Source organism: Sardina pilchardus, chromosome 12 (genome assembly GCF_963854185.1).
Source record: "Sardina pilchardus chromosome 12, fSarPil1.1, whole genome shotgun sequence".
Taxonomy (NCBI): Eukaryota; Metazoa; Chordata; class Actinopteri; order Clupeiformes; family Clupeidae; genus Sardina; species Sardina pilchardus.
This window is the reverse complement of record NC_085005.1, coordinates 1,847,254-1,871,907: the sequence shown is the minus strand read 5'-3', so window position 1 is coordinate 1,871,907 and position 24,654 is coordinate 1,847,254. Positions and strand designations below refer to the sequence as shown.

The following is a 24,654-nucleotide window of genomic DNA, read 5'->3' as shown; positions in this document are numbered from 1 at the left end:
TGACCTTTTATTTCACACCACCTTTCTACTTCAAATAGTAAAGCTAACAGCTGAGCAAACATCTAATAATATTTTTATTTCTTTATGAAATAAACACATGACAACACATACACAGCAAGAGAACAATGAAGAGAGTCCAGTGTAAACAGTGTTGAGGGTAACAAGTTATAAAGTTAACACATTACTGTAATTAATTGCTTTATTGGGTAATGATGCAAGGTAACATTGCACATTTCACATTTCAGTAGTTAGTTATAGCTACTGAATAACTACAATAATATTTGCATTACTCACAGTCTCTCTAATACATTTACTCATTGTTTCCATAGCAACATACACTGATTGCCTATTTGAAATATATAGATTAGCCTACATAAATTATTGCCTTATTGTAGAGATTTGCACAGGAACAACGCACAGAGACTTTGGCTTCAGCCTGCCCCTCACCGCAAAAACACTAGTAGCGTGTGCAAGAATTGGTGTTCATACAGCTGGCGTGGTGTGGCCTACACATTTTTTTTCAAGCGTGGAGATGAGATTTTGTAGTTTTTAGCAAGCATGTAAGGAGGCTGGATGCAGCTATAGGTCATGAGTCTGAGGCCCACTTTACAGTATAATACAAAAATGCTTGAAGGACATCTGGGACTCACAGCTGAAGCTTAATAGAGCATCCAATATAGATGTATTAATACACCTGATTTGCCTATACCCATTGTATTATGCATGGGCAGCAAAGTCATGCGGAGGGTGGGAAATGTCAAAACCCATGCTATTTCATATCTTGAGGGTATATAAAAGATATAAGTAATAGTAAGCTTTATTTGTGCATCTCCCTTAAGAATGCATTTCAAGTTACATTTGGAGCATTCAACACAATAATAGAGAGAACATTAAAAAAAAAGTAATAATGCAAACAAACAAACAAAGCAGTAAATAGCACAGCAGAGGGGTCATTCCATGGCAAATGTACAAATGTCCCCACTTGACCGTCACAGATTTGGCTGAAAAAAATCAAGGTTGTTCACACACTTCTCAATAGGTTTAGTCCCAAATATCAGCTCTCTACTCCCAACAGCTTTGTCACAAAACATGTTTTAGCAACTACTCCCCCCATGCATTTTTAAGCAGTGTTTTCTGAAGAGCCATTTTCAAATTGCTAATACTATAAAAGTGTTTAAGCTAGCTCATTCAAACTTCCCATGCTTAAAATACGCTACCATGACTTGAGGAATATGGATTTCCAAGGGTGTGGCTTGGGTATATCATAGTATTTGTGGTGCTTGAATTTGCTTGAAAATTGTACTCTATGCTTTGTGACAACGTCTTTGAAGGCCTGTGGAAAGTTTAATGTTTAAGCTAGAACCTTGAGATTGAATACAGACCTTTCAATGTATGCTCTGTATACTGTGTTAAATAACTGTCCTTATGTGGTGAACAGTGTGGAAGATATTGATGCTTTAAAATTGATGAAAACCCATCTTGTGGCATTTTTGACATGCTATTGCAAAAAAATGACAGCATTTACCAACATGAAACATTTTTTGGGGAAAGATTAGATGTTTCTTATTAACATATCAAAACATTGTGACGGTGTTCTGCCCCATTTTCTCAAATAATTTTTTGAAAATGTGGTATTTTTGGACACGCCAAGTATTCAATGGCCTATGGAAGCATATTCAAATGCAAACAAATCTATGACACAGAACTTGCACTGCACAAAATACTTTATTTGAACTCCTTCATAAAAGATGTAGCTGCTTTGAGGTCATTCTCCTGAAGTACATACCCTATATTGCCAAAGGTATTGGGTCACCTGCCTTGACCCCCACATGAACTTCAGTCACATCCTATTCTTAATCCATAGGGTTTAATATGACATTGGTGCACCCTTTGCAGCTCTAACAGCTTCAACTCTTCTGGGAAGGCTTTCCACAAGGTTCAGGAGTGTGTTTATGGGCATTTTTGACCATTCTTTCAGAAGCGCATTTGTGAAGTCGCACACTGATGTTGGACGAGGAGACTGGCTCTCAGTCTTCGCTTTAATTCATCCCCAAAGGTGTTCTATTGGGTTGAGGTCAGGACTCTGTGCAGGCCAGTCAAGTTCATCCACACCGAACTCTGTCATTCATGTCTGTATGGACCTTGCTTGGTGCACTGGTACACAGTCAAGTTGGATCAGAAAGTGCCCATCCCCGAACTGTTCCACAAGTTGGAATTGTCCAAAATATCTTGGTTAATGCTGAAGCATTCAGAGTTCCTTTCACTGGAACTAAGAGACCAAGCCCAGCTCGGGGATGGCCACTTTTTGTTCCAACATGACTGTGTACCAGTGCACCAAGCAAGATCCATACAGACATGGATGACAGATTTGTGTAGATGAACTTGACTGGCCTGCACAGGAGTTCAAATAAAGTATTTTGTGCAGTGTAAGCTCTGTGTCATAGGTTTTGTTTGCATTTAAATATGCTTCCATAGGCCATTGAATGCTGGGCATGTCCAAACATCTAATCTTTCCCCAAAAAATGTTTCATGTTGGTAGATGCTGTCATTTTTTTTGCAATAGCATGTCAAAAATGCCACAAAATGGGTTTTCATCAATATTCAAGCATCAATATCTTCCACACTGTTCACCACATAATGACAGTTATTTAACACAATACACTGAGCATACATGGGAAGGTCTGTATTCAATCTCAAGGTTCTAGCTTAAACATTAAACTTTCCACAGGCCTTCAAACATGCTGCCACAAAGCATAGAGTAAAATTTTCAAGCAAATTCAAGCACCACAAATACTATGATATACCCAAGCCACACCCTTGGAAATCCATATTCCTCAAGTCATGGTAGCGTTCCTCAAGCTGTTGGAAGTAGAGAGCTAATATTTGGGACTAAACCTATTAAGAAGTGTGTGAATAACCTTGATTTTTTTCAGCCAAATCTGTGACGCTCGAGTGGGGACATTTGTACGTTTGGCATGGAATGACCCAGAGATTTAGAGTTAATTAGAAATGAGATTTCACAAGAGATTGATACAACAACACATACAATACAATTCATGCAGCGAAAATAGGGAAATCCTGTAAATAGCTGCAGTAGAATTAGGACATTTAAGATATTTACAAAATGTCCCTGTTTGATGTAGGCAGGGTGTTCCATAGCTTCGGTGCATAATGGCACCGCTTTGCTTTTGGAGCATTTTGGGCAGAAAAAGCAGAAAATAGCAGGAAAGCAGTTCAGCTAACACAGGGCTGTTCCCTATCTTCTTGGTCTTTGTTGAAAGTCTAGCAGCAGAGTTCTGTATGAGTTCCAATTTCAATCTATGTTTTTTTGGGCGATCAGTAATAAGCTCATTTCAGTAGTCTACCTACAAGTGATAAGGACTTGGATCAATTTTTCTGCATCCTGTTATGTTACAAGGTTGGCAATGTTTCTCAGGTGGAAATAAGCTCTCTGTGTAACTTTGATCTAGTGCTTGGCGGTATACCGATTCACACCGAATACCTGTGTATATTTTCGTTAAGATATGAATTTTTAATATACTGCCAATCCGGTGTATTTGATCACGCAACGTTCGGAAAGCTGCACCGTGCGACACTGTTTTAAATGGGACCCTTTTCAATGTTACATTTCTAAACAGTATTGTAGACCGTACAGTACTGTACATAAGCTGTAACCTACAGCAGTGCGCTGAGGCCAGTTGGGATTAATTTAACTGTGTTGTACAGAATACCTTAATGGTTTCCTTAGTCAAAGTAGGCTATGCATTGAATGCAGTTAGCATTGGGATTGCAGTTAGCAAGGGATTTTCTGGCACGAAAATTCTACTAGGTGTTGCCGTTAGTTAACGACCCACTGAACATAGTAAAGCTTAATGATGTTATCATTCATCTTACCAGACATGAACAGAACAACACTAGATGGCTAGCATGAGATGATCCTGACTGTCATCAATGCACCAAAACAAACTTTTTTGTTAACGTTTTGCCTAGTGAACTGAACCGAAGCTCATGGTAGGCTAACAAGACATCCACATGAATTCTGTTCACATTAGCCTAACATAAGCTAACGTTATGTAAACCACACAATAACAATACGGCATGTTTCTGATAGGCCTATTTAACAGAATAATAAGCATATTAGCAAAGGTTTCATTTTCAATGGTGAAAAGTAATCAAAGCCCATATTAGTGCAAATAGTCTCTTCACTAAGTCACACTTGTTTTATATTTCCTTTTTAGATTTACTTGAAGACTGTGTAATGTACTTGGGCTTGAACTTGAAGTAAAATATAGTTATTGCAAGCTGCACTACTTTTTGTATTGGTTTTATGAAAGATACATTCTGTGTGTTTGCACAGAACTTCTGTATTTTGACTGCAAGTGTCTTTCTGTCATTCCTATTCCTCACTTCATTGGGAGTGGCTATTCTTTGTAAACAGCATCATTTTCTGGGGCCATGTAAACTTGCATTACTACTAGTGTGGAATTATTCTACAATATTCACTCATCATGACTGTAAAATAGACCCAAGTCAATCTACTACAGTAATTTCAGTCTCAACCAGTAGAAAATGCATTGAATACCTGCTTATGCATGAAAAAAAATGCCATTATATACCGTGAATCATATAACCGTAAATACTGAAAAATACTTTGATATACATTTTTGGTCATACCGCCCTGCACTACTTTTACATGAGGCTTGAAGCTTAACTCTCTTATCTAAGATGACATCTAGGCTTGTGACTTTTACTATCCACTGATTAATGGAGGCTAAGCATGCAAGAAGGGAGCAAAAGCCATCTTGATTTGTTTGCACCACGGAAATATATCTGCATATCTGTGGAAGTTTACATTAGGCTGACGTGTGATGTTTCCTAACAGAAGCAGATACCTCCAGAATTATTGGCACCCCCTGCTAAAGTTGGCTAGACCTGTAAAAAATAATCTGTTGTTGATTTCCCTTGAAGGGAAGCAAATTTATTTTGAGAAAAAGTAAAATTTCATAAATAAATAAATATTTTTTAACAAAAACACATCTAGGAATCTAGTAGTGACTGGATCAAGAGCTGGTCTGAGGTACAATTTTGCTGAGATCAGATTACGTAGTAGTGTTAAAAAAAAAATCAGAATTATGAGGGGCTGTTTTTGGGTGCACTATAAAACATTACCTGTGTTACCAATGGCCATCCTTATAGGGAACCTAAGTGACGCGCCTCTACTTCCGGGCTATTGGACCTAAATCGCGAAAAAAAATGGGAGTCAATGGAGAGATAATAATTTTTTGCTCCCGTTCGAATCGGAATGTGCATTTCACATATAATGTGTGTGAATTTAAAAGATAATTTTTCATGTAAATAAAGTACTGTTTTTCAATAGACTTTAAAAGTTATGTTCGTTTTGTGCGAATCCACCCATGTGGACTACATGTCTCGTCTCAAACGATGTACGTCACCAACATTAAACGAGCGGCTCGCTAGTTAGTAAGCTGTTATGCTAGTTAGTAAGCTGTTATAGTTGGCAGCAAGATGTAACCGCTAACTAGCATGTCACTTTACTGTAGTTTATGTACAGTCTATGGACGAATACAACTTATTTGGAGTGTTTAATGCTCTCACTCATGGTATTTTCACCGGCAAGGGGGGAAGTTCAGACTGCTGTTGCTGGTGCCGGTGGCTGTGGCTGACTGCCTGTGAAGTGGGCTAACGTCACTAACGCGACTGATGTGTTGTAGTCGTTGGAATTAAGATATTTCACAATGTTGTAATTCACTAGTTACGAAATGAACTGCAAATGTCTTTACATGAAAATTTGTCTTTAAAATTGACAAACATCATATTTGTAATTCATGGCACAAGACGATCGGGACCAGAAAATAATTTGGGGTGTTTTCACACCTGGTCCCCTTTAAAAGAACCAAACTCAGTCCTCTTTAAGTGGACCAAAAAGTCGACCAACAGAAAAATAACTCAGTTATTTTTGTGTTCACACTGTGAGTTTATGAGAAAGAGGACTGGGTTCTCTTCCTGGTCCAGTTAAGCTTTGTTGGGGCCTCAGTCCTCTTTCTGTTCACACCAGGTCCTCTAGAGCTCTCAGACCCCTACTGCACTGAATCAGAGAGGGTTAAAGCGGAGCGAGAGGCCCCAACGTTCGACCATTTCCACGTTCTATTATAAGTCTACGTAAGGTAACATTTTAAACGGAGCAGTGTAATTTCTTTGAAGTGACAACTACCTGAATAACATCAGTGACATAAGTTAAAGTGGGTCGTTTATACTCCAATGAACTTGCAACGGTATAGTTTAAGCGGAGTCTTTCAACTATAGTGACCTGGCAGCGCATAGCTGTTTTGTTATGGTTGCCATTCACTTACATAGCTTTTTAAGCTGGCGTTTGCTAGCTAGCTAGCTCAGTTCACAGACTAATTAAATTATTCAGTCCGTGTCTATGATTCATTGGAATCATGCATGATTTTAGACAGTAATACTGTGAACACAATTATGTTTATCTCTTATCATGTTAAGAGAGAGAGAGTTTATTTAGTGACTACTGTCCCGTTTTGCTCCCATAGTAACGAATTGTGTTGCAGTATCTTGATAGTAATGAAGAATCTTTGACTGAATCCTGAGTCCCGGCTGCGACGGTCACGTGACCAAGCTACGGCAAACGGAGAAGGTTAAACCACGGTGCAAAAAGGCGAATGGGAACCCGGTGCGCTTTGTGTTCACAATGCCTGGATTAGGCAAACTTTACCGCAGACTTTTTAGCGAACCGCACTCAGACCACCTCCCGAGGTAGTCTCAGTTCGGTTCGTTTTAAAGGGGTCTGGGTACGGTTGGAGTGTTCACATATGCGCAAAAAATGCTGAGTCATCGATCTGAGTTCGTTTAGATGGCTGAAAGGGACCAAGTGTGAAAACACCCTTATATTTCTCCATAGACTCTCATTCATTTTTTTCCGATCTTAGGTCCAGTGGACCGACCGGAAGGGGCGGTGACTTAGGTTCCCTATAGAAGTTACTTTGTTTTTGAAGAAGCCTGCACATTTTTGGCATCTTAGAGATGCCTGACTGAGTGTGGCTGAATCCCAAATTGAGCCCTGAGGACTAAGGACTAAAGATTTCACAGACTTAATTGATCTCAGGTGCTAAGTGCTAAGTGAATGAGTGTGTGAGGCCACATGGGCTCAGATAGGTATTTGGGATTAGGACAGCACTTCATGAGATCACATGTACCTTGTAACAAGCACAAATAACGAAGACGTTCCTGACATTTGCACCATGCACATGTGTCGCACTGTTGTTTACCATTGTAATTTCCAGATTTTCCTCTGGTCTCCGCAGTGAACGTCACAATACTTTGAACTGTGGGAAATTCCCTTAGGTGAAGTCTGCACCGATGCAGACTCACAGAAAGGGCACAGTGAGTGTGTACTCAAACCCTCACGCTCGTTGAAAGTCAACATTGGGACAGCCCTTACGAATTTTGCAAGATCACGCGAGTCTGTGAGTCCGGACTTGGGGATTGGGCCTATGTCAAAGGGTGTTTGATGTAGTGGCCTATCAATGATGGAGAATACCATCCTGAAGTTTCCATTGTTTTCAGCAATTACCTTAGAGAAGTGGATCCTTCTCTCACTCCAAAAAGGTTTATTGTAGTTTTTTTCCTTTTAGAATGGCACGGTGAAAAGTTTTTCTTTGCTACAGGGCCTTTTTTTTTGTCTTCAAATGAGTCATTGTGTCGAGCAGGGCACCTAGTTGACTATTGAAGGCCTCCACCATTTGGTCAAGAGAATATTTGAAAATATTCAAATGTATGGAGTCTGCTACAGCTATGAACTTCTGCTCTGCTCTAGTGTCCAGGGACCATGATTTAATTGCAGTTTTGGAATGAATATTTAAGGCATTTGTGTGATACTGAAAGAAGACACAATAATGATCAGACATATTCTTTATAGTCTAAAGTATTAAGGAACTTACTGACTTAAGCATCAGTCATCTTGACAGCTAGTGATGTTGAACAACATAAGTTCGGAAAACTGATTGAGTGTTGTCACAAGACGGAGGGAGCTCATCATCCATCAGAATGGTGTAGCGGTTTTCTGGTCGTAGCGGCTTGACTGTGCCCGAGTGTCGTCCTGACTGCTTGCTCGCGATGCTTGCGAGTTTTTATCCTAGAACCATGTAAGTGGCACCACGAGAAAGCTTAGATCTTCTAGTTTACAAATATATATTTAGGGTCCGAGCACCGAGGTGCGGCCGCTGAAGCAGCGGCTGCACCGTAGGTGCAAGGCCCTATTGTTTTTGCTCAGATTATTATTATTATTATTATTATTATTAGGGCCCGAGCACCGAGGTGCGGCCGCTGTAGCAGCGGCTGCACCATAGGTGCAAGGCCCTATTGTTTTTGCTCAGATTATTAGGGCCCGAGCACCAGCGGCCGCACCGTAGGTGCAAGGCCCTATTGTTTTTGCTCAGATTATTATTATTCTTTCTTCCTCTTTGCCCGTGCGGCTTTTTTCACCAATTTGGCATGCTCCAAAACTCTTGTAATTTGGCAGCTACATTTGGAATTACGGTCGCTACTCAGACAGAGCTCTGGCCTCGGGTGTGGCTCAGGGACTCTATAGCGCCACCTACCGCGCTGTCTGTTGTGGTTGACACGTGCATGCACGAAAATGAACCAAATTTGGTGGACATGTGTGTTATGATAATCTGAACAACTTTCACATTTAAACTACATAGTGAATCTTACAAGAATTTGAGTTATGATTATGATTATGATTTTTGCACATCATGTATTTTGAAACACTTCGAAATCATGTATTTTGAAACACATCGAAATCATGTCATATAAGTACTAAAATGATCTTGAGGGGTTGCCCGAGAGGAATTGCGACCAGATTTTTGAATTTTTGAAGTATATTGAAATGGCGAAGGTTTGAATTATGGCGTTTTATTAAGAAACAGGAAGTTGGTGCTATAGGCAGAAAAAAGGTTATGAATTGGATGTAATTTGGCAGCTACATGTGGAATTGCTTCTGCTAGTCAGAGACAGAGCTCTGGCCTAAGGTGTGGCTTCGGGACTCTATAGCGCCACCTAGCAGCATGTTATCTGTTGTGGTTGACACAAACATTCACGAAAATGAACCAAATTTGGTGGACTTGTGTGTTATTGCTATGGCTAGTCAGAGACAGAGCTTTGGCCTAGGGTGTGGCGTAGGGACTCTATAGCGCCACCTAGCGCATTGTCTGTTGTGGTTGACACGTACATTCACGAAAATGAACCAAATTTGGTGGGCATGTGTTATTGCTATAGCTATTCAGAGACAGCGCTCTGGCCAAGGGTGTCTTAGGGACTGTATAGCGCCACCTAGCGCATTGTCTGTTGTGGTTGACACACACATTCACGAAAATGAACCACATTTGGTTGGCTTGTGCGTTATTGCTATCGATAGTCAGATTTAGAGCTCTGGCCTAGGGTGTGGCTTAGAGACTCTATAGCGCCACCTAGCGTGTTGTCTTTTGTGGTTGACACGTACATTCAGGAAAATTGACCAAATTTGGTGGGCATGTGTGTTGCTCAAGCACATGCCCACCAACACGCACATGTTGCTTTGTTAGATTCCGAAATGTCACAGGTCTCCGCACCGCAGGTGCTCGGGCCCGCCATCGCCGCTTGCGGCTATATTTGTTATTATTATTACTATTGATGGCGATTTGTAAGGAGAATAAAAAGAAATCCAAGCATTTTCTGTAGTTCAGGCAGGATTTCTTTGGACAGAGACACGCCTATCACCATTTAGATCAGTGGTCGGCAATAGGCGGCCCGCGGGCCAGATGCGGCCCGCAAGCAAAAAACATCTGGCCCGTGAGATCTTTTGAACCAGAGAATAATAATTAAAAAAAAAAACTTTTTAAAAATCGGACTGCCAATCTCAAACATGCTCTTTATTTTGAAACGTAACTTTCCAGAACAGAAGATTTTCAATCAATCTAAATGCTTAGATATTTGTTTCATCTGAATACGAGTGAAGCACGCAGCGAGGTGCAGCGTGAACGCACAACATGCAAAATCAAATGAAGTCAGTGGACAGCGCTGGTTCTCAAATTCCAAGCTAGTCCCTAAAACACATGTTGTCATTCAAACAACGGACATAGGCTTATGGTGATAATTAAAACACGACTTCTTTTAAACAGGCCTGACATCAAACAGGCAATTTACGCACATAGAACTGTGAAAAGTAGGCCTAAAACACGAGTTTCAAACATTAATAGCGTGCGTGTTATTTAGGAACGCAACCTTTAAATTAGCATGCTTACTTTCGTGGTGCCGTCTTGTACTCTTTGCATGCAGAGAAACCCTCATTAGTTGTTACAGATCAGGCATGTGGGCTTTGCATTAATACAATTAGGGAGGATGAAGGCATAGTTCTCTGTCCATTCATCATTAAAGATCCTGTTTTCGCTGTTAACTTTTCTCTTCAGATTTTTTCATAGTGCCATTTTTTGACAGCTAACAGCAACGCGTGGAAATGTTTTTCTGGTGTTTTTTATTATTATTTTTTAAAGACACAGGCATATAATAGCGCCCCCAATGACCAGTCGACAAATTTAACCTACATCAGCCTGCTTGAATGTCTCTGCTCTGTCATTTCAAGAGCACCTATCATTTTTACCTCCTCCGATATTAATTAATTAAATTAGCCATTGTTTTGGTTGTGAACTTGTGGCCCGCTATGTAATGGCTCGGAAAATATCTGGCCCGAGGCCAAACTTAATTGCCGACCCCTGATTTAGATGCTAAGATCACGGGCAATTGAAGGTGTCATTGGCTTTTGAATGGTAAGAACACGCCCGATTTCACTGGCCACATGGCTAATTGTTTACTCACTGAGAAAGCCTAAGGAGACTAGCTTTATATTATAGCGTCTGCTAAATAACTGTAACCATAACTATTGATCAGCTACCAACCATAAGTAAACATACAGTGCCCTCCATAAATATTTGCACCCCTGGTTAAGATGTCTTCTTTAGCTTCTAGTAATTTTTTTTTTTTTTCCAAATAATATAGGACCACAATGGAAAAAAAGCGTAAAATCCAACCTTTAATACAGGTGCATTTATTTAGAAGGAAAAAAATCCCACATTAAGAAATATTTTTTTTACATCAAATCATGTGTGCCACAATTATTGGCACCCCTGATGTTAATGTTTTGTACAACCCCCTTTTGCTAATAAAACAACACCTAATCTTGTCTTATAATGTTTCACAAGATTAGAGAAAACAGAAAGAGGGATCTTCGACCATTCCTCTTCGCGCAAAATCTCCAAATCATCCAACGACCTGGGTTCTCTCCTCTGCACTCTCCTCTTCAGCTCACCCCACAGGTTTCCAATGGGGTTGAGGTCTGGGAACTGAGATGGCCATGGTAGGAGCTTGATACGGTGTCTGGTGAACCATATCTGTGTAGACATGGCCAATTGTTTAGGGTCATTATCTTGCTGAAAAACCCAGTGACGACCCATCTTCAGCTTTCGGGCAGAGGCCACTAGATTTTGATTTAAAATGTCCTGGTATTTCAAAGCATTCATGATGCCATGCACCCTAACAAGGTTCCCAGGCCCTTTGGAAGAGAAACAGGCCCACAGCATCACCGATCCTCCCCATACTTCACAGTGGGCATGAGGTGCTGTTCTGCATACTCATCTTTTTGTTTCGCCAGACTTAGAGTGTTTGTTGCCAAAAAGCTCTAACTTTGTCTCATCTGACCAAAGCACACAGTCCCAGTTAAAGGCCCAGTACCGCTTTAGACGCTTGTGCTTATGATTTTGAGTGAGAAAGGTTTTTTTCCGTGCATGCCTCCCAAACAACTTGTTGGCATGTAGATAGCGCCTGATGGTTGTTTTGGAGACTTTGTGACCCCAAGATGCAACCATTTGATGCAATTCTGTAACAGTGAGTTTTGGAGATTTTCTCTTACCATCCTCCTCACTGTGCGTGGTGGCAAAATAAACTTGCGTCCTCTTCCAGGCTTGTTTACCACTGTTCCAGTTGTTTTAAACTTCTTAACGATTCCTCTGACCATAGATATGGGCAGGTGTGCGAGTGGCTATTTTCTTGTAGCCATTGCCTTACTTGTGAAGGTCGACACACATCTGCCTTACTTGAACAGTGTGTTCCTTTGTCTTTCCCATGTTGAAGAGAAATGGCCTCTGTGTCACGTCATATTTATAGCCCAGGGAAACAGGATGTTAAGAATTACCAATTAAATGTTCCTACATACTCCTTAATTACATTTATTTCCTAGGAATTGTTAGGGGTGCCAATAATTGTGGAACAGGTGATTTTATGAAGAATAATCATTTCTCAGTCAGGGATTTTTTTTCCCACCTTAAAATTCACTTGAGTTAAAGGTTAAATTGTTCTACAATTTTCAGTGTGAGAGTATGCTTCTACAATAAAACATTTATTTATTTTAAGGCTTTTAACACATCTTAACTCATTGGCTGCCAGCGATTTTCAGTGCAGAGCGCTCCATACTGCCAGACGTTTTACAGCATTTTGACTGTTTTTCCAAGATCCACCGAACGGTGAGCTTTATGACTATGTAAACACCGAAGGTACCAAATGAAAGAGTAGACTCTCTTCTTTCACCAGGAAAAAACGGTTTGTTTCTATCGTTTTCCGTTCGTTAGTAATCGTCAGTAGAACATGGGTTAGTTTTGCTAAAAACACCTGTTTTTGACCAAAACATGGAGAAAACAATCTTTTTGTGAAAATCAACTTTTTAACGTTAGCGATTCAGGAGTATGTCTACCACGATTGCACTGTTATCTCGTCAGTCTCGTCAAGGTTGCTAGGGACTCTGATGGTCGCTAAAGACTCTGAACAGGACGGTAGACTTAGCAAGCTAGCACTAGCAAAGTTGTTGTTAGTCTATATAGCAATATCCAATGTAAATGGATCATACTGTTCACGTGTTTTCCATCCTTGATGTAAGAAGTAAGCATATTTATTCCCTGCATCGCGTGCAAACTAGATCCACTGTGGTCGATCTTCAGTGTCTTTGCTTGTTGCATGCTGTCTGCATGTGCACTATAGGCAGATACTAATCATCCAAATGGCACTGCTGCCATCTAGCGGTTGGGATTGCTAGTACAGTCTGTTTACAAGCCTGAAACTCTGCCAGATCGTTCCCAAGCCCACCCAGGAGCCCTCCCCATTGAAAAAGGCAATTGACGTCTAAAGACGTCAATGGCAGTCAACGTATGTGTCTAAATTGACGTTTAAAGACGTCAAAGGCAGTGAATGAGTTAACCAGGGGTGGCAATAATTGTGGAGGGCGCTGTAGGCTACTGCATTGCCATAGTCTCCTCTGTTACATTCCGTTTTGAGTTTATGAGATAAAAAAGGTAATGTTTTTACCTCAGCTTTTATGGCGAGACGTAACTCATTCAATCCAAATAGGGTAATCACGGAGATCAATGGTATTTGTTCAATCAGTGCAGCAAAAACACAAACATAATATTTTGGACTGTTTGACATTAGCTAAACATGGTGACTTTGTTCGCTAGCTTACACGCCAGCAGTCTGCTACTGCTAGTTGATCTGGCGGTTGTTATGGAAACCATCGTCTTTTAGAAAGAATGTTGCAACGAATTGACGGGGTTTCTATATGTTTCAGAAGGTTGTAGCTATAGACCGTAAAGGAAAGGTTGTAGCTCGTCTCATCGTGAATCTTGGGTTTGAATTGGCCTTATATTAGCAAACATGCAATAGTTTAGCATTGGTAACTGCATCTGAATAATGTGGATAATACATAGCCCATGCATAGGCTACCTTTTGTGGTAACACTTTACATTACAGAATCGGTAATAAGTGGGTAATGTTATGGTAATATGTATGCAATTTAATGGTAATAATATTTTTAAACCACATATTACAAATAATTAATGTGTAATTTCTAGACAATTACTGTGCAATTACCATACAACAACAATGCAAATAACTTGGGTTTAAGGGTAAAATAAAATGGTAATAACTGCTGTAAATATGTACTTACTGAAGCAATAGATATTTAGGATTTTATGGTATCAGGGGCCGTATTACAGAAAAATATCCTAAGTGCTTGTCCTAACTTAAGTTAAGTTTCAAAGATAGGAGAAATCCTATCTTCCTATTACAGAAGCAGTTCCTAAACTCATGGCTGTGTCCTATCTCATCTCAGACCTCCTATCTTATCTTAACTTAAGAATTCCTAACTGTAACTGTCAATCAGATTTTTAAATCGGCAATCGTCCTGTCATGCCTGTTTCTATGCTTAGAACGTAAACAAGAATGCCTGTATTTATGATTAGAATGTCAGGTCATGTAATGGCCTGTGCAGACTACACGATTTCAGCCCGATTTTGCCACGATTGTGTCGTGGCCGACAAATTTCCATTGTCGGGTCCGACGGGAAGTCGGGAACGACGTTCGAAGGAGGAAGCGTCTTGTAATCTGACATGTTCAACGACCCGCGATTTATTGTCTGCGACATTCTAAGACGTTACGACCAAAAGTCTAGCATGTTTGATTTTTTGGGGAATCTCCTACGACTCCCGTGTTGACACTGATACTGTGACGACACACGACGAGAAGGCTACGATAAATGATCTTGTAATGTGGCCACTCTTGCGGCCACGACACTGCATGATTTTGATCGCCTAGTCTGACATGGTCAATCGTAAAAGATAATCGTGAAAGACAAAAAAGTTGTGTAGTCCGTACAGGCCATAATAGGATGTACTTATTGTGACATAATATGTGACCTGTTATCTGTTGTTATGATGAAAATAAATGAGGTAATTTCACAGGGCTGTAAAATACTGTTTTGTCTTTCCGAAAGGTTTTCTGTACGGTGGGGAGTTGTTAAAATCCTTTCGAAAAGACAAAGCAGTATTTTACAGCCCTGATACCATATAGTTATTGTGAAATTACCTTATTTATTTCATCATAATAACAGATAACAGGTCACACTTTACCATCAAACTAACTACCACAAAAACGTTGACCACTGTGTAATTGTGCCATACTGTAACACGTAGAAGTTACTATGTAATTTAGTCCTTCATGGCACCATAATGTTGGTATAATTGCAGAAATATTATGTCACAATAAGTAAATCCTAAATATGTATTGCTTTGGTAAGTACATATTTACAGCCGTTATTACCATTTTATTTTACCCAAGTTATTTGCATTGTTGTTGTATGGCAATTACACAGTAATTGTCTAGAAATTACACATTAATTATTTGTAATATGTGGTTTAAAAATATTATTACCATGAAATTGCATATTACCATAACATTACCCACTTATTACTGATCTGTAATGTAAAGTGTTACCCCTTTGGTTTAGTGACGGACATGTCGGACACATTCCTTTTAGAAGATTTATCCAAAGAAAAGTGTTTTTATCTGATCTGGATTTCCTGTGTTTTGGCCTCTTTTCAAGACAGATGGCCCATTGACAGTTACCAGTGACAGTGGGGAGGGGACAGTTATAGGTGTGACCCACCCATCTAAATTGTATTCACCTGAAAGATCTTGGTTGTGAAGAAATCAAACTTAATTGGACGTTTTTCCAATTAGTAGTGAAACCACCAAATATTTCTGAAAAATATTTTTTTCACTTTTATGTAACCAGTACTTATGTTTACAAGATGCAGACTTCTAAAGTTTTCGATATATTCATAGTGTGTTTTTTTATACAGTTTGAAGACCTTTGAAAATAGGATTTTGTAAGGTTGTGTTTACACTTTACAGCGGTAACGACATGAAGGGAGACCACACAGATTACTATATTTAACAATGAATGTTTATTACATAAATAAAGGAGAATCAGTAAGTGTAATGGTTAACCAAATGTGTAGTGTTCATCAGTAGAATGGAGTGTAGCGTAAGCAAAAGTGTATGTGCGGAGCGATGCTAGCCAGCCGCGCAAACGGACGGCCGGGACAAGAGAGAGAACACGCAAGCAGACAGGAAGGCCTCTTTTAACAGGCCTGGTAGCCATCAATCAAGCTGCACCGCCAGGTAACAGCTCCACCTGTGGGTCTGGGACAGACAGACAGCAGCCATAAGACACACAGACAAAGGGCCGCACCACAGCACGGCAAAGCCGGGCATGACAGTTTACATTCACTTCACTCTGATTTTCTTATTGCTGAGGACTCCTAGATTATAACCATATGTGTCACTTTTGCATGGATGTTTTCAGTTAGACAAAAAACGAAAAAATCTTAAGTTGTAGCAAACTGCCTCAGAGTGTCTGAAAGGCCTCAGACCTGGAAGTGTTACATTTTAGGAGTGATCCGGATCACCGCCTGGATCCAGGAGGCGGTTATATTTTTGCTTGGCGGAGGTCTGTGCTCTCAGAGTTCTAGTTCCTTTTTTTTTACTCCAACGCTGCTCTTTGCTTTCAGACAATATACGGTTTGGGTGGTATAACTAGTTTTCCCTTCATGGTACAGCCCAAAATGAATTGGCCATACACTTTTTTTACTAATACCTAATGTGTTCTGCATGGAATTGAACAAAAATATGTTACAGGTTTTAGTTATGGAACCTAAACATTGTGTAGACAAACTTTGAAGAAGATGGTTGCTGCTGCAAGCATTTTCCTGGATTTTGTCAGATTTCATACGGAATGACTCAAGTGTGATGTGATTGATGGATCGGATCCTGGTGATGATGCGGGCGGCGTAGTTCTGAACCAGTTGGAGTTTCTGGATGCACTTGTGGGGAAGACCAAAGAGAAGGGAGTTGCAATAGTCCAGATGGGATGTGACCAGGGTGTGGACTAGCGGAGTGGAGTGACGTTTGGAGTAAGGGATGGGTGGAGACGGTTGATGTTGCGTTGATGGTAATAGGCTGACTGAGTAATGTTATTGATGTGGGTTTGGAATGAGAGAGTATTGTCAAGGACGACACCCAGACTCTTAACCTGTGGGGAGAGGCAAACAGGAGTTATCAATGGGGATGGTGAAACTTTGTGAGTGTTCGTGAATGGATTAGGAACCAAAGAGGAGAACCTTGGTTTTATCACTGTTGAGTTTACAAGACATCAAAACCTGGTTCTCTTCCAATGTCCTGAAACAGTCAAGAAGAGGAGGTGGGTTTGTAATAAAGGTAGTGCTGGGTATCATCTGCATAACAGTGGAAGTGGATGTTCAATCTATGGAAGATATGACCAAGGGGGAGGAGATGGATGATAAACCGGATTGGGCCAAGTACCGGGCCTTGGGGGACACCAGAGGAGAGGGGAGATGGTTGGGATGTGCAAAACCAGCATTTGCGTGAGTGCTTGCCGGTGAGGTGTAGCCTACAAAAATGAGCATAACATCTGATTATTAAAGTATGGCTATAAGATATAGGCTACTTGTAAGAGAAGAGCTGGTTTAAAATTCAAGTAACGTGCGCTATTTAACCCCTCGAGACCGTTTGTATTGCAGTCTGCCGACACAGCCAGGCGACGCTCCCAACCCATTCATTCGTTTTGGGCACAAATTAATGGGTATGCCCTTAGTTTAGATGGAGGTGCGGGGAGAGCGCGCGGCAGCTATTGTTATGTATGGAGCCGGCTTAACAAAGTTTAGTGCGTTATAGATTCCTGCAGGCTACATTACCTTGACCCTTACCTTGTGGATGATTTTTTCTCATTGGAATACAGCAGGACAGGATGCCTTTTATCTACAAACGCAAAAGCTGAGATTATTGGAAGGACTAGGCTACTCAACAAACTTGTTTTTCGTTTCTGTGAGATCTCGTTATCGTTTTGGACTGTCGGACTTATGGACAATGAACTTTGAGGGGTGGTTGTTACAAAGCTTTGTGCTAACAAGGAAGTGTCGGTCCTTCAGCTCACTGCGTGATGCAGTTGCGCGCTAGGTGGCCATAGGTGGCCACGGCGGAGGTAACTCCGTCTCCGTGCTTCGCACGTCGCCGGAGTTCTAGACCTCCACCTAGCCATTATTTCCATCGAACCGGTCGACCTCAAAGGCCGTTATCCCGCTTATCTCCCGTTTGTATTCATAACCTGTATATTTAGAACATAGTTTTATTCCACTGTTGCGTCCATTAACATCGCTAAAACTGTCTTGACTGTGGGACTACTTTCCGCCACATATCAACTTTCTACTTGCAGGACAAAACTGCCGTTACTAGTTCTAAATGGATGGTTGCTATGGCCAAAAGCCAGTCGTTAGATCTAAATGGCTGGTTGCTACGGCCAAAAGCCAGTCGTTAGTTCTATCTCTCCTGTTGTCAAGCGGGCATATCCCAGGATTCTGATTAACTTTAACTTTGAAAGATCGCTACTTTTATAGCCTACATGGCATCCAACTAGCTACAATCCACCTCCGTCATATGCTACAATGTTACTACGGTTCTGCACGTCTGTATTTCAGCTTGGATGCAACGTGACAGTTCATTTAAACTTCGCAACGAGTTTGGCGAATTAATATTCAAGTGTGATACGGGAACTACTTCAAAGGTAGCAGGTTATACGAAGTTAATGGCCACCCCATCAGCCAATCAGAGAAGAGAATTCCATTGTTGAGGGAGATGATACCAAATGGCGAACCTCCAAAATTATTTAGGATAGAGCCGTGTCCATTACGCACTACAGTTATTTAGGCTATTGTTTTATTTTAGTGTTTTTGTCTACCATGGCATACCGATATTTAGCAAACACATGTATTTCCAGCTCTCAAAACCGATGCGGTCCAGATCTCAGTGGCCTCATAGCTGCCTACAGCCATGCATAGTAAGCCTAATGATAGCCTTGCCAAATAAGTCATCAGTCACACACCCCTAGTCGCGGGGTTGACCTGTTCCTTTCACACTGAGCCCCGATGAAAACAACCTCCTTGGCGGAGATAATAATTAGGCCTATCAAATTAAAAGCACACTACGACAGGTATACTTGTGTGATCACGCAACACAAGAGAGCATTTAGCGATGGGACAGTTGTGAATGAGTGCTTAACACCCTGGAGTCTAAATACCCCCCGGGGGATTTGAAAAACTGTTCCAAACACACATCTCAATATCTGCTTTTATCATATTATAGAAACACCATTAGAAACCTTTAATCAACTCGTTTTCAAATATATAGCCTAGGCTATGTTTTAAGAGAATATGGTTATGATAATGGCACTTTGTAAAAACAATAAATTCTCATAATAACAGACACACCTAATTGTATGGCTCTATGTTCAAACACATCAAATTAGCAAGCATTTCCTCCAACGTTTCAAGCAACGTTTGCTTTCTTTTTCGGTCGGTCCGCGGTTGCTTGGTCAATTGCGCAGCAAATTATCAGATGAAGCACCGGACCTAATTTCACTCCATGTCTCGCGGACCAGCAGCAGTCTCCACGTTTCGTGGCCCATAGTTTGAGAAACGCTGCATTAAAGTGTCATTAGGTTGTAGGCTATATGTTTAGTGTTTTCTTAGTGTGTTCATTGTAGTGTGTGTGCATTGAGTAGTTCCTTAAAAAACGGAACAAAGAGCGTCCCGTATCTGTTCAATACGGAAGAAGACTATTACCTACTTTTATATTTCTTATAACGAAACGTGAAGCAAAAATACGAGGACTGACCATCTCGTTTCCCCCAATACCATGGCGACAAAGAGAAATAAATATGATTTGACATTTAAGCTGATTGTTGACAAATTTGCCAAACACAATTCGGCAGAAGCAGCGGACAGGAGCGCCACCACAAGCAAGCACTTCTAGCCCAAATTAACATGGCAACGTTGCCTATGACTAAAGTGTCTAAGTAGGCTAATACTACTAATATTACATTTGATTGGTAGCATGTTTGTAGCGCGCCAGTTTACCCATCCCCTACATCAAAACAGCTTAGAATCAATCAAAGAATCAGCTGTGTCGGCGTTAGGCTGTAGGAGATTTTCTATAACCATTTTCATTAATTTCAACAATGGTTTATTGAAACGTCGTTTGATTCATTTCGCCAGTCATCACCTTCATTTTAATGATTAAATGAGATTAAGGAGTCGACTATTGACGGATATGCGGTCTTCATCATTAAATGCATGTGGGTTGAAACTTTCTGCCACCTGGTGGTTGTTTGGGTACATTGCCTTAGCCTCGAAAAAAATCGGCTTGACAGCCTGCGGGATCTCTTCGGGAGTCCCGCGGGAGAAGGTGCATTCTCAACCCGTACCATCTGTATGTCTCTATTATAGCTTTGCACACCTAGATTGGGGAATATTTGCCCAATCTTCCATGCAAAATTGCTCAAATTCAGTCAAATTCTGTAGGGAATGGCGATGGGCTGCTCTCTTCAAGTCAATCCACAGATTTTCTATAGGATTCAAGTCAGGGCTCTCAGGAAGCTCTACAAAGTATTAAGTCAGGGAATGATGACTTTTCCAACCCTGTTACTCTAGTTTTATTTTTTTTTATTAATTTTCAGAATTGTTGACTTTTTTTTCATTATTTTGATGTTGTACAGCTAAATTTGTAAATAAAGCTGGAAAATACTTTTTTAAAAATGGGTTTTGATTTCAGGCTGTGAGACAAAAAAAGGAACTATTTCAAAAAGGTATGATGACTATAGGCACTGTAGGTCAAACCAACATGGCGCTTCAAGTACAGTTCTGTTTGCTGAGACTGTTTATCTCCTGTTGACTCATTCGCCAATACTGTCACTTCACTCACACTGTCCTTGGTGGCCAAAAAAAGTCACTGTCTTGTGCTTTGTAAATGGTTACATCAATTACCTTCTGGCTCCCCTGGCACCGATCTATTTACAGTACCCCCCCCCACCTCCCAATCACACTGTACTTCAAACGTTGTCATGGGAGAGCATTTTTACATTTTGTTGTTGGTTATAAATGACCATTGTCCGATACAATACTGAAATATCGATATCGACTTTCAAAATCCCATATCAGTCGGGCTCTAATTCACATTAGCCTTTGCTATACTGATGAAGTTTGCCTATTTGCTTCACCTTTTGCTGATCGAAAGGATGGTTTTAGAATGCAGACACATGACAAGCATTCAGAGATTACCAATTCAGTGACAGACACAGTTGCAGAGTGTAACATCAGTCAGAGACTATTTTTGGAAAGTCACACTAATGCAAAATGTATGTGACAATGAATCATTCCACAAAATGGTGTTTATCTTCTCTATCATTAAGTTCTTAACTTAGGCTAAGCATAGCTTGAACTCAAAACATCTGCTACCATTAGGCCTATGTCATTTTGATCTGTAAATTATGCCAAATGCAGTAATGCTTAAATTATGCTTATTGCATGTTGATTATATGCTGGAATGACATTCTACTAGCATTCTTTAATGCAGGCATGTCATTTGGCTACACATTTTCTACAGGGATAGGCATGTTTTGAACTGACAATAGTAAAAGCAGAAGTAACAGTAGCAGCTGCAAACCCTTGGATTCAATCTATCTGGCCTTCTCTAAATGCCGCATTTTACAAGGAAGCATTGTTGTATGTTAAATGCTAATGGATTCTGACTGCCTAATCAGAGTGAATAATCCAAGATTTTGTTTTATTCTGCAGAGATTAGCCCTAAACTAAATTTGAATCCAATCAAGTGTAAACAATGAATGACACATAAGGCCATTTCTTTGGTTCCATGTGCAGTATATTTATAATGTACTGCCACTCATAAATTCTTTCCCGTTTTCCAGCTGAAACAACAGAGGTATTCCCAAATACTCTGGATGAAAAAAATAAAATAAATTCACAGTGTTCTACCCGCTCATGTTGGTTCTTCCAATGTTCCTTCACAGCGAGCAAAGTATCTGTCAGGCAAGAGCCGCTGTCATGGTGTATGACGATGCCAATAAGAAGTGGGTTCCTGCTGGTGGTTCCACAGGCTTCAGCAGAGTTCACATCTACCACCACACGGGAAACAATGCCTTCCGTGTGGTAGGCCGCAAAATACAGGACCATCAGGTGAGTAGGAGATGAATTGGGACAGGACTGATTATCAGCCAACTATCTCTACACCCAGATATGTTTCTTGAAAAGCATCCATGTTACATATTCCATATTAGTACATAGTGTTATTTTTTATTAGTACATTGTGTTATCAGTTACTTAAACCTGATAATATGACAGTACATGTTTTTTTTTATGTTGAAATCCCTCTTTCATTAATTCTGTTATGGTCCGTCCCTCCATTATAAATTTATACCCCCATTAGATTAGATTCAACTTTATTGTCATTGTACAAGAGTATTAATACTCTCTACAATAAATGTTTACTCCATTTGAGAGCCCAAATGTGGATTTAAGATTTTGATTTCATCCAGTTGATTAGCATAAATGAAATGCCATTCTATAACTGAACCAAAGAATCTTGAACACAAACCAAGATAAAGTAATTAATGTCTGTGGTAGCCAGAATGGTACTTAAGGATTAAGTCATAAGTATCTCCATTTTATGCAATGTTACACATTTACTCCTCTCAGAGGCATGTATTTGTCATCATTTTGAAGATTACAATGGATCAGACTCTTCCTTTCATGTGACATAACTGTCTTCAAATATTTTGCTTTTGAATTTGAATGTTTTTGATGGACTAAAGGATTAAGTGCTCCCATATGTCTTAATCTAAAGAACCATTTTAAAGACCTTGTTGGATCAGATGGAAACTGCTGTATTTCTGTAGATTTACAGGGGGGGCTACACCGGGCGCATAACTGAAGTGTTCCATTTGCGACATGAATGCTGCAGCATTTTGCTTCAACTATAAATAATGAAAGTATCTATACCAGACCTGATAGCGGTATGAGCATAAAAGAAATAGACCAGTCTTCGCAGAACAGAACACGTCAATTACGTGCCCGGTGTACATTATTGCTAATACTTAAAGGTGACCTAGAATGGAAATAATTTTTTTCTTGGTTTTCATGAATTATGAGAGGTTGTGCATAAACAAAGAGCTATCATGAACATGAGACATGGTTGTGCCCTCCTTCATATGGAAATCTTGAACTTAGAAATAGACACAAAAAAAAACTGCTTGCTTGTGATGTCAGACCTCGCAAAGCCATTGAAGTTCAATTGGGGTTGCCAAAGAGGGCGCCATTTAGTCAAACATACCATTTCAATACCCAGCCTAAATATATGGTTTTAATTAGTCTTGTAAACTTGCAATTGAGCTTATTTTTTTAAATCAAAGTTGAATATATACTATTTTAACATCAGAGAACACAGTGCAATACTCAATTCATCCATTCTATAGGACCTTTAATACATCATGTTAATAGTGTATTGATGATGTAATACGCCAGCAAATAACATAAAAAACAATAGTGCACAAATGTTTTTCATCTGCACAATCGTGCACAAAAGAAATACAAATGATTCCAACTATTTTGGAGTCATTTGGATGTTGATGGGGTGCTGGGTGACCCCAGGTCACGAAACAAGTTGAAGTTTAAAGGTAAACTATGCAGGATTGGCGATTGCAACGCCGGTTTCGCTTTCGCTTTTCGTTTTCTCTCGTTTTATGCTTGCATATTTCTCTGCAGAGCTTCCCCAGAGCTTCCCCCGAGCTTTAGCGTGGGGCCGAAAAAAAGGGCGGCGGCCGAAAAAAACATTGTTTGACCGGTATTGACTCATTTAATCATATATAACAGTATGAAATGAATTGATTAACTGAAAAACGTTGCATAGTATACCTTTAATATCAATCGTTTTGTGCACAAACGTTTATTTTGCCTACACAATCGTGCACAAACAATGCACAAACTAATCAAAACACTTTCATTCATATTTTCAACATATTTTCAAAATTGAGGTTGAATATTTCCTCATTGTTTCATTTAAAGCATTAAGATCAATTTCCAAAAGATAATTTTATATTTGACTTTAAGCATGTGTTCCAATACTTTTGGAGGGCACTGTATGGGGTGCCAACTTCACACAGGTGTAGCACTGTCGTCATTAGTTCAGCTCGCCTTTGTCCCGCCTACGCTGATTTGATTGGTTGCTCCGATATTGGTGCAAAACGTAATGTGTATCATTGCTCATTGCTAAAGTATCTTGCAGACACAACTCAAATTGTGCTTTCCCGAGAACTCTGGATTTCCAGGATAGTACTTGAACTGTTCCCAGGACTATTCATGTTTTTCTTTTGTGTTAATGGTCACCTTTTACTCATCATTAACATTATTAATTAATACTTAATTATTATTAGACATTGAAATGAAACAACAGAAAATTATTATTTACAATTATACCACTGCTTGGTCAAATTTCCTATTGTGATGCACTATTTGGAACGTGCATTATTTTTCTATATACCGCACGGCTATGAAGTAGTTCCCTTCTTTTGGGCTTATTACACTTGAATATTAATTCGCCAATGTGAATGTAACGGTAAAAACAGCAATGTTGTATCTAAGACAGCGGCAATATAAACGAAAATGATAGTAGCAGTGGTATAAGCGGGATAATCAACTCCGCGCCCTGTGCGTTTATAGGAAAATAATGCACTTATCGAAGTGTAAAGTCCCCTCCGCCTGCGGCGTCGGGTCCTTATTACCACTTCGAACGTGCATTATTTTCCTATAAACGCACGGCGCGTCGTTGATTATC

The 24,654-nt window shown here is 40.0% G+C and overlaps 1 protein-coding gene across 6 annotated transcripts in view; it reads left to right on the top strand.

Annotated features, from left to right (window-relative positions):
• The window catches only part of enah (ENAH actin regulator), a 140,454-nt gene that overhangs the window by 25,774 nt on the left and 90,026 nt on the right, over positions 1-24,654 (top strand). For all 6 annotated transcript variants that reach the window (XM_062550522.1, XM_062550519.1, XM_062550521.1 and 3 more), the window contains one exon: positions 21,836-22,001. In XM_062550522.1, coding sequence (XP_062406506.1) covers positions 21,836-22,001 — 166 coding nt within the window. The remainder of the gene's footprint in view (positions 1-21,835; positions 22,002-24,654) is intronic.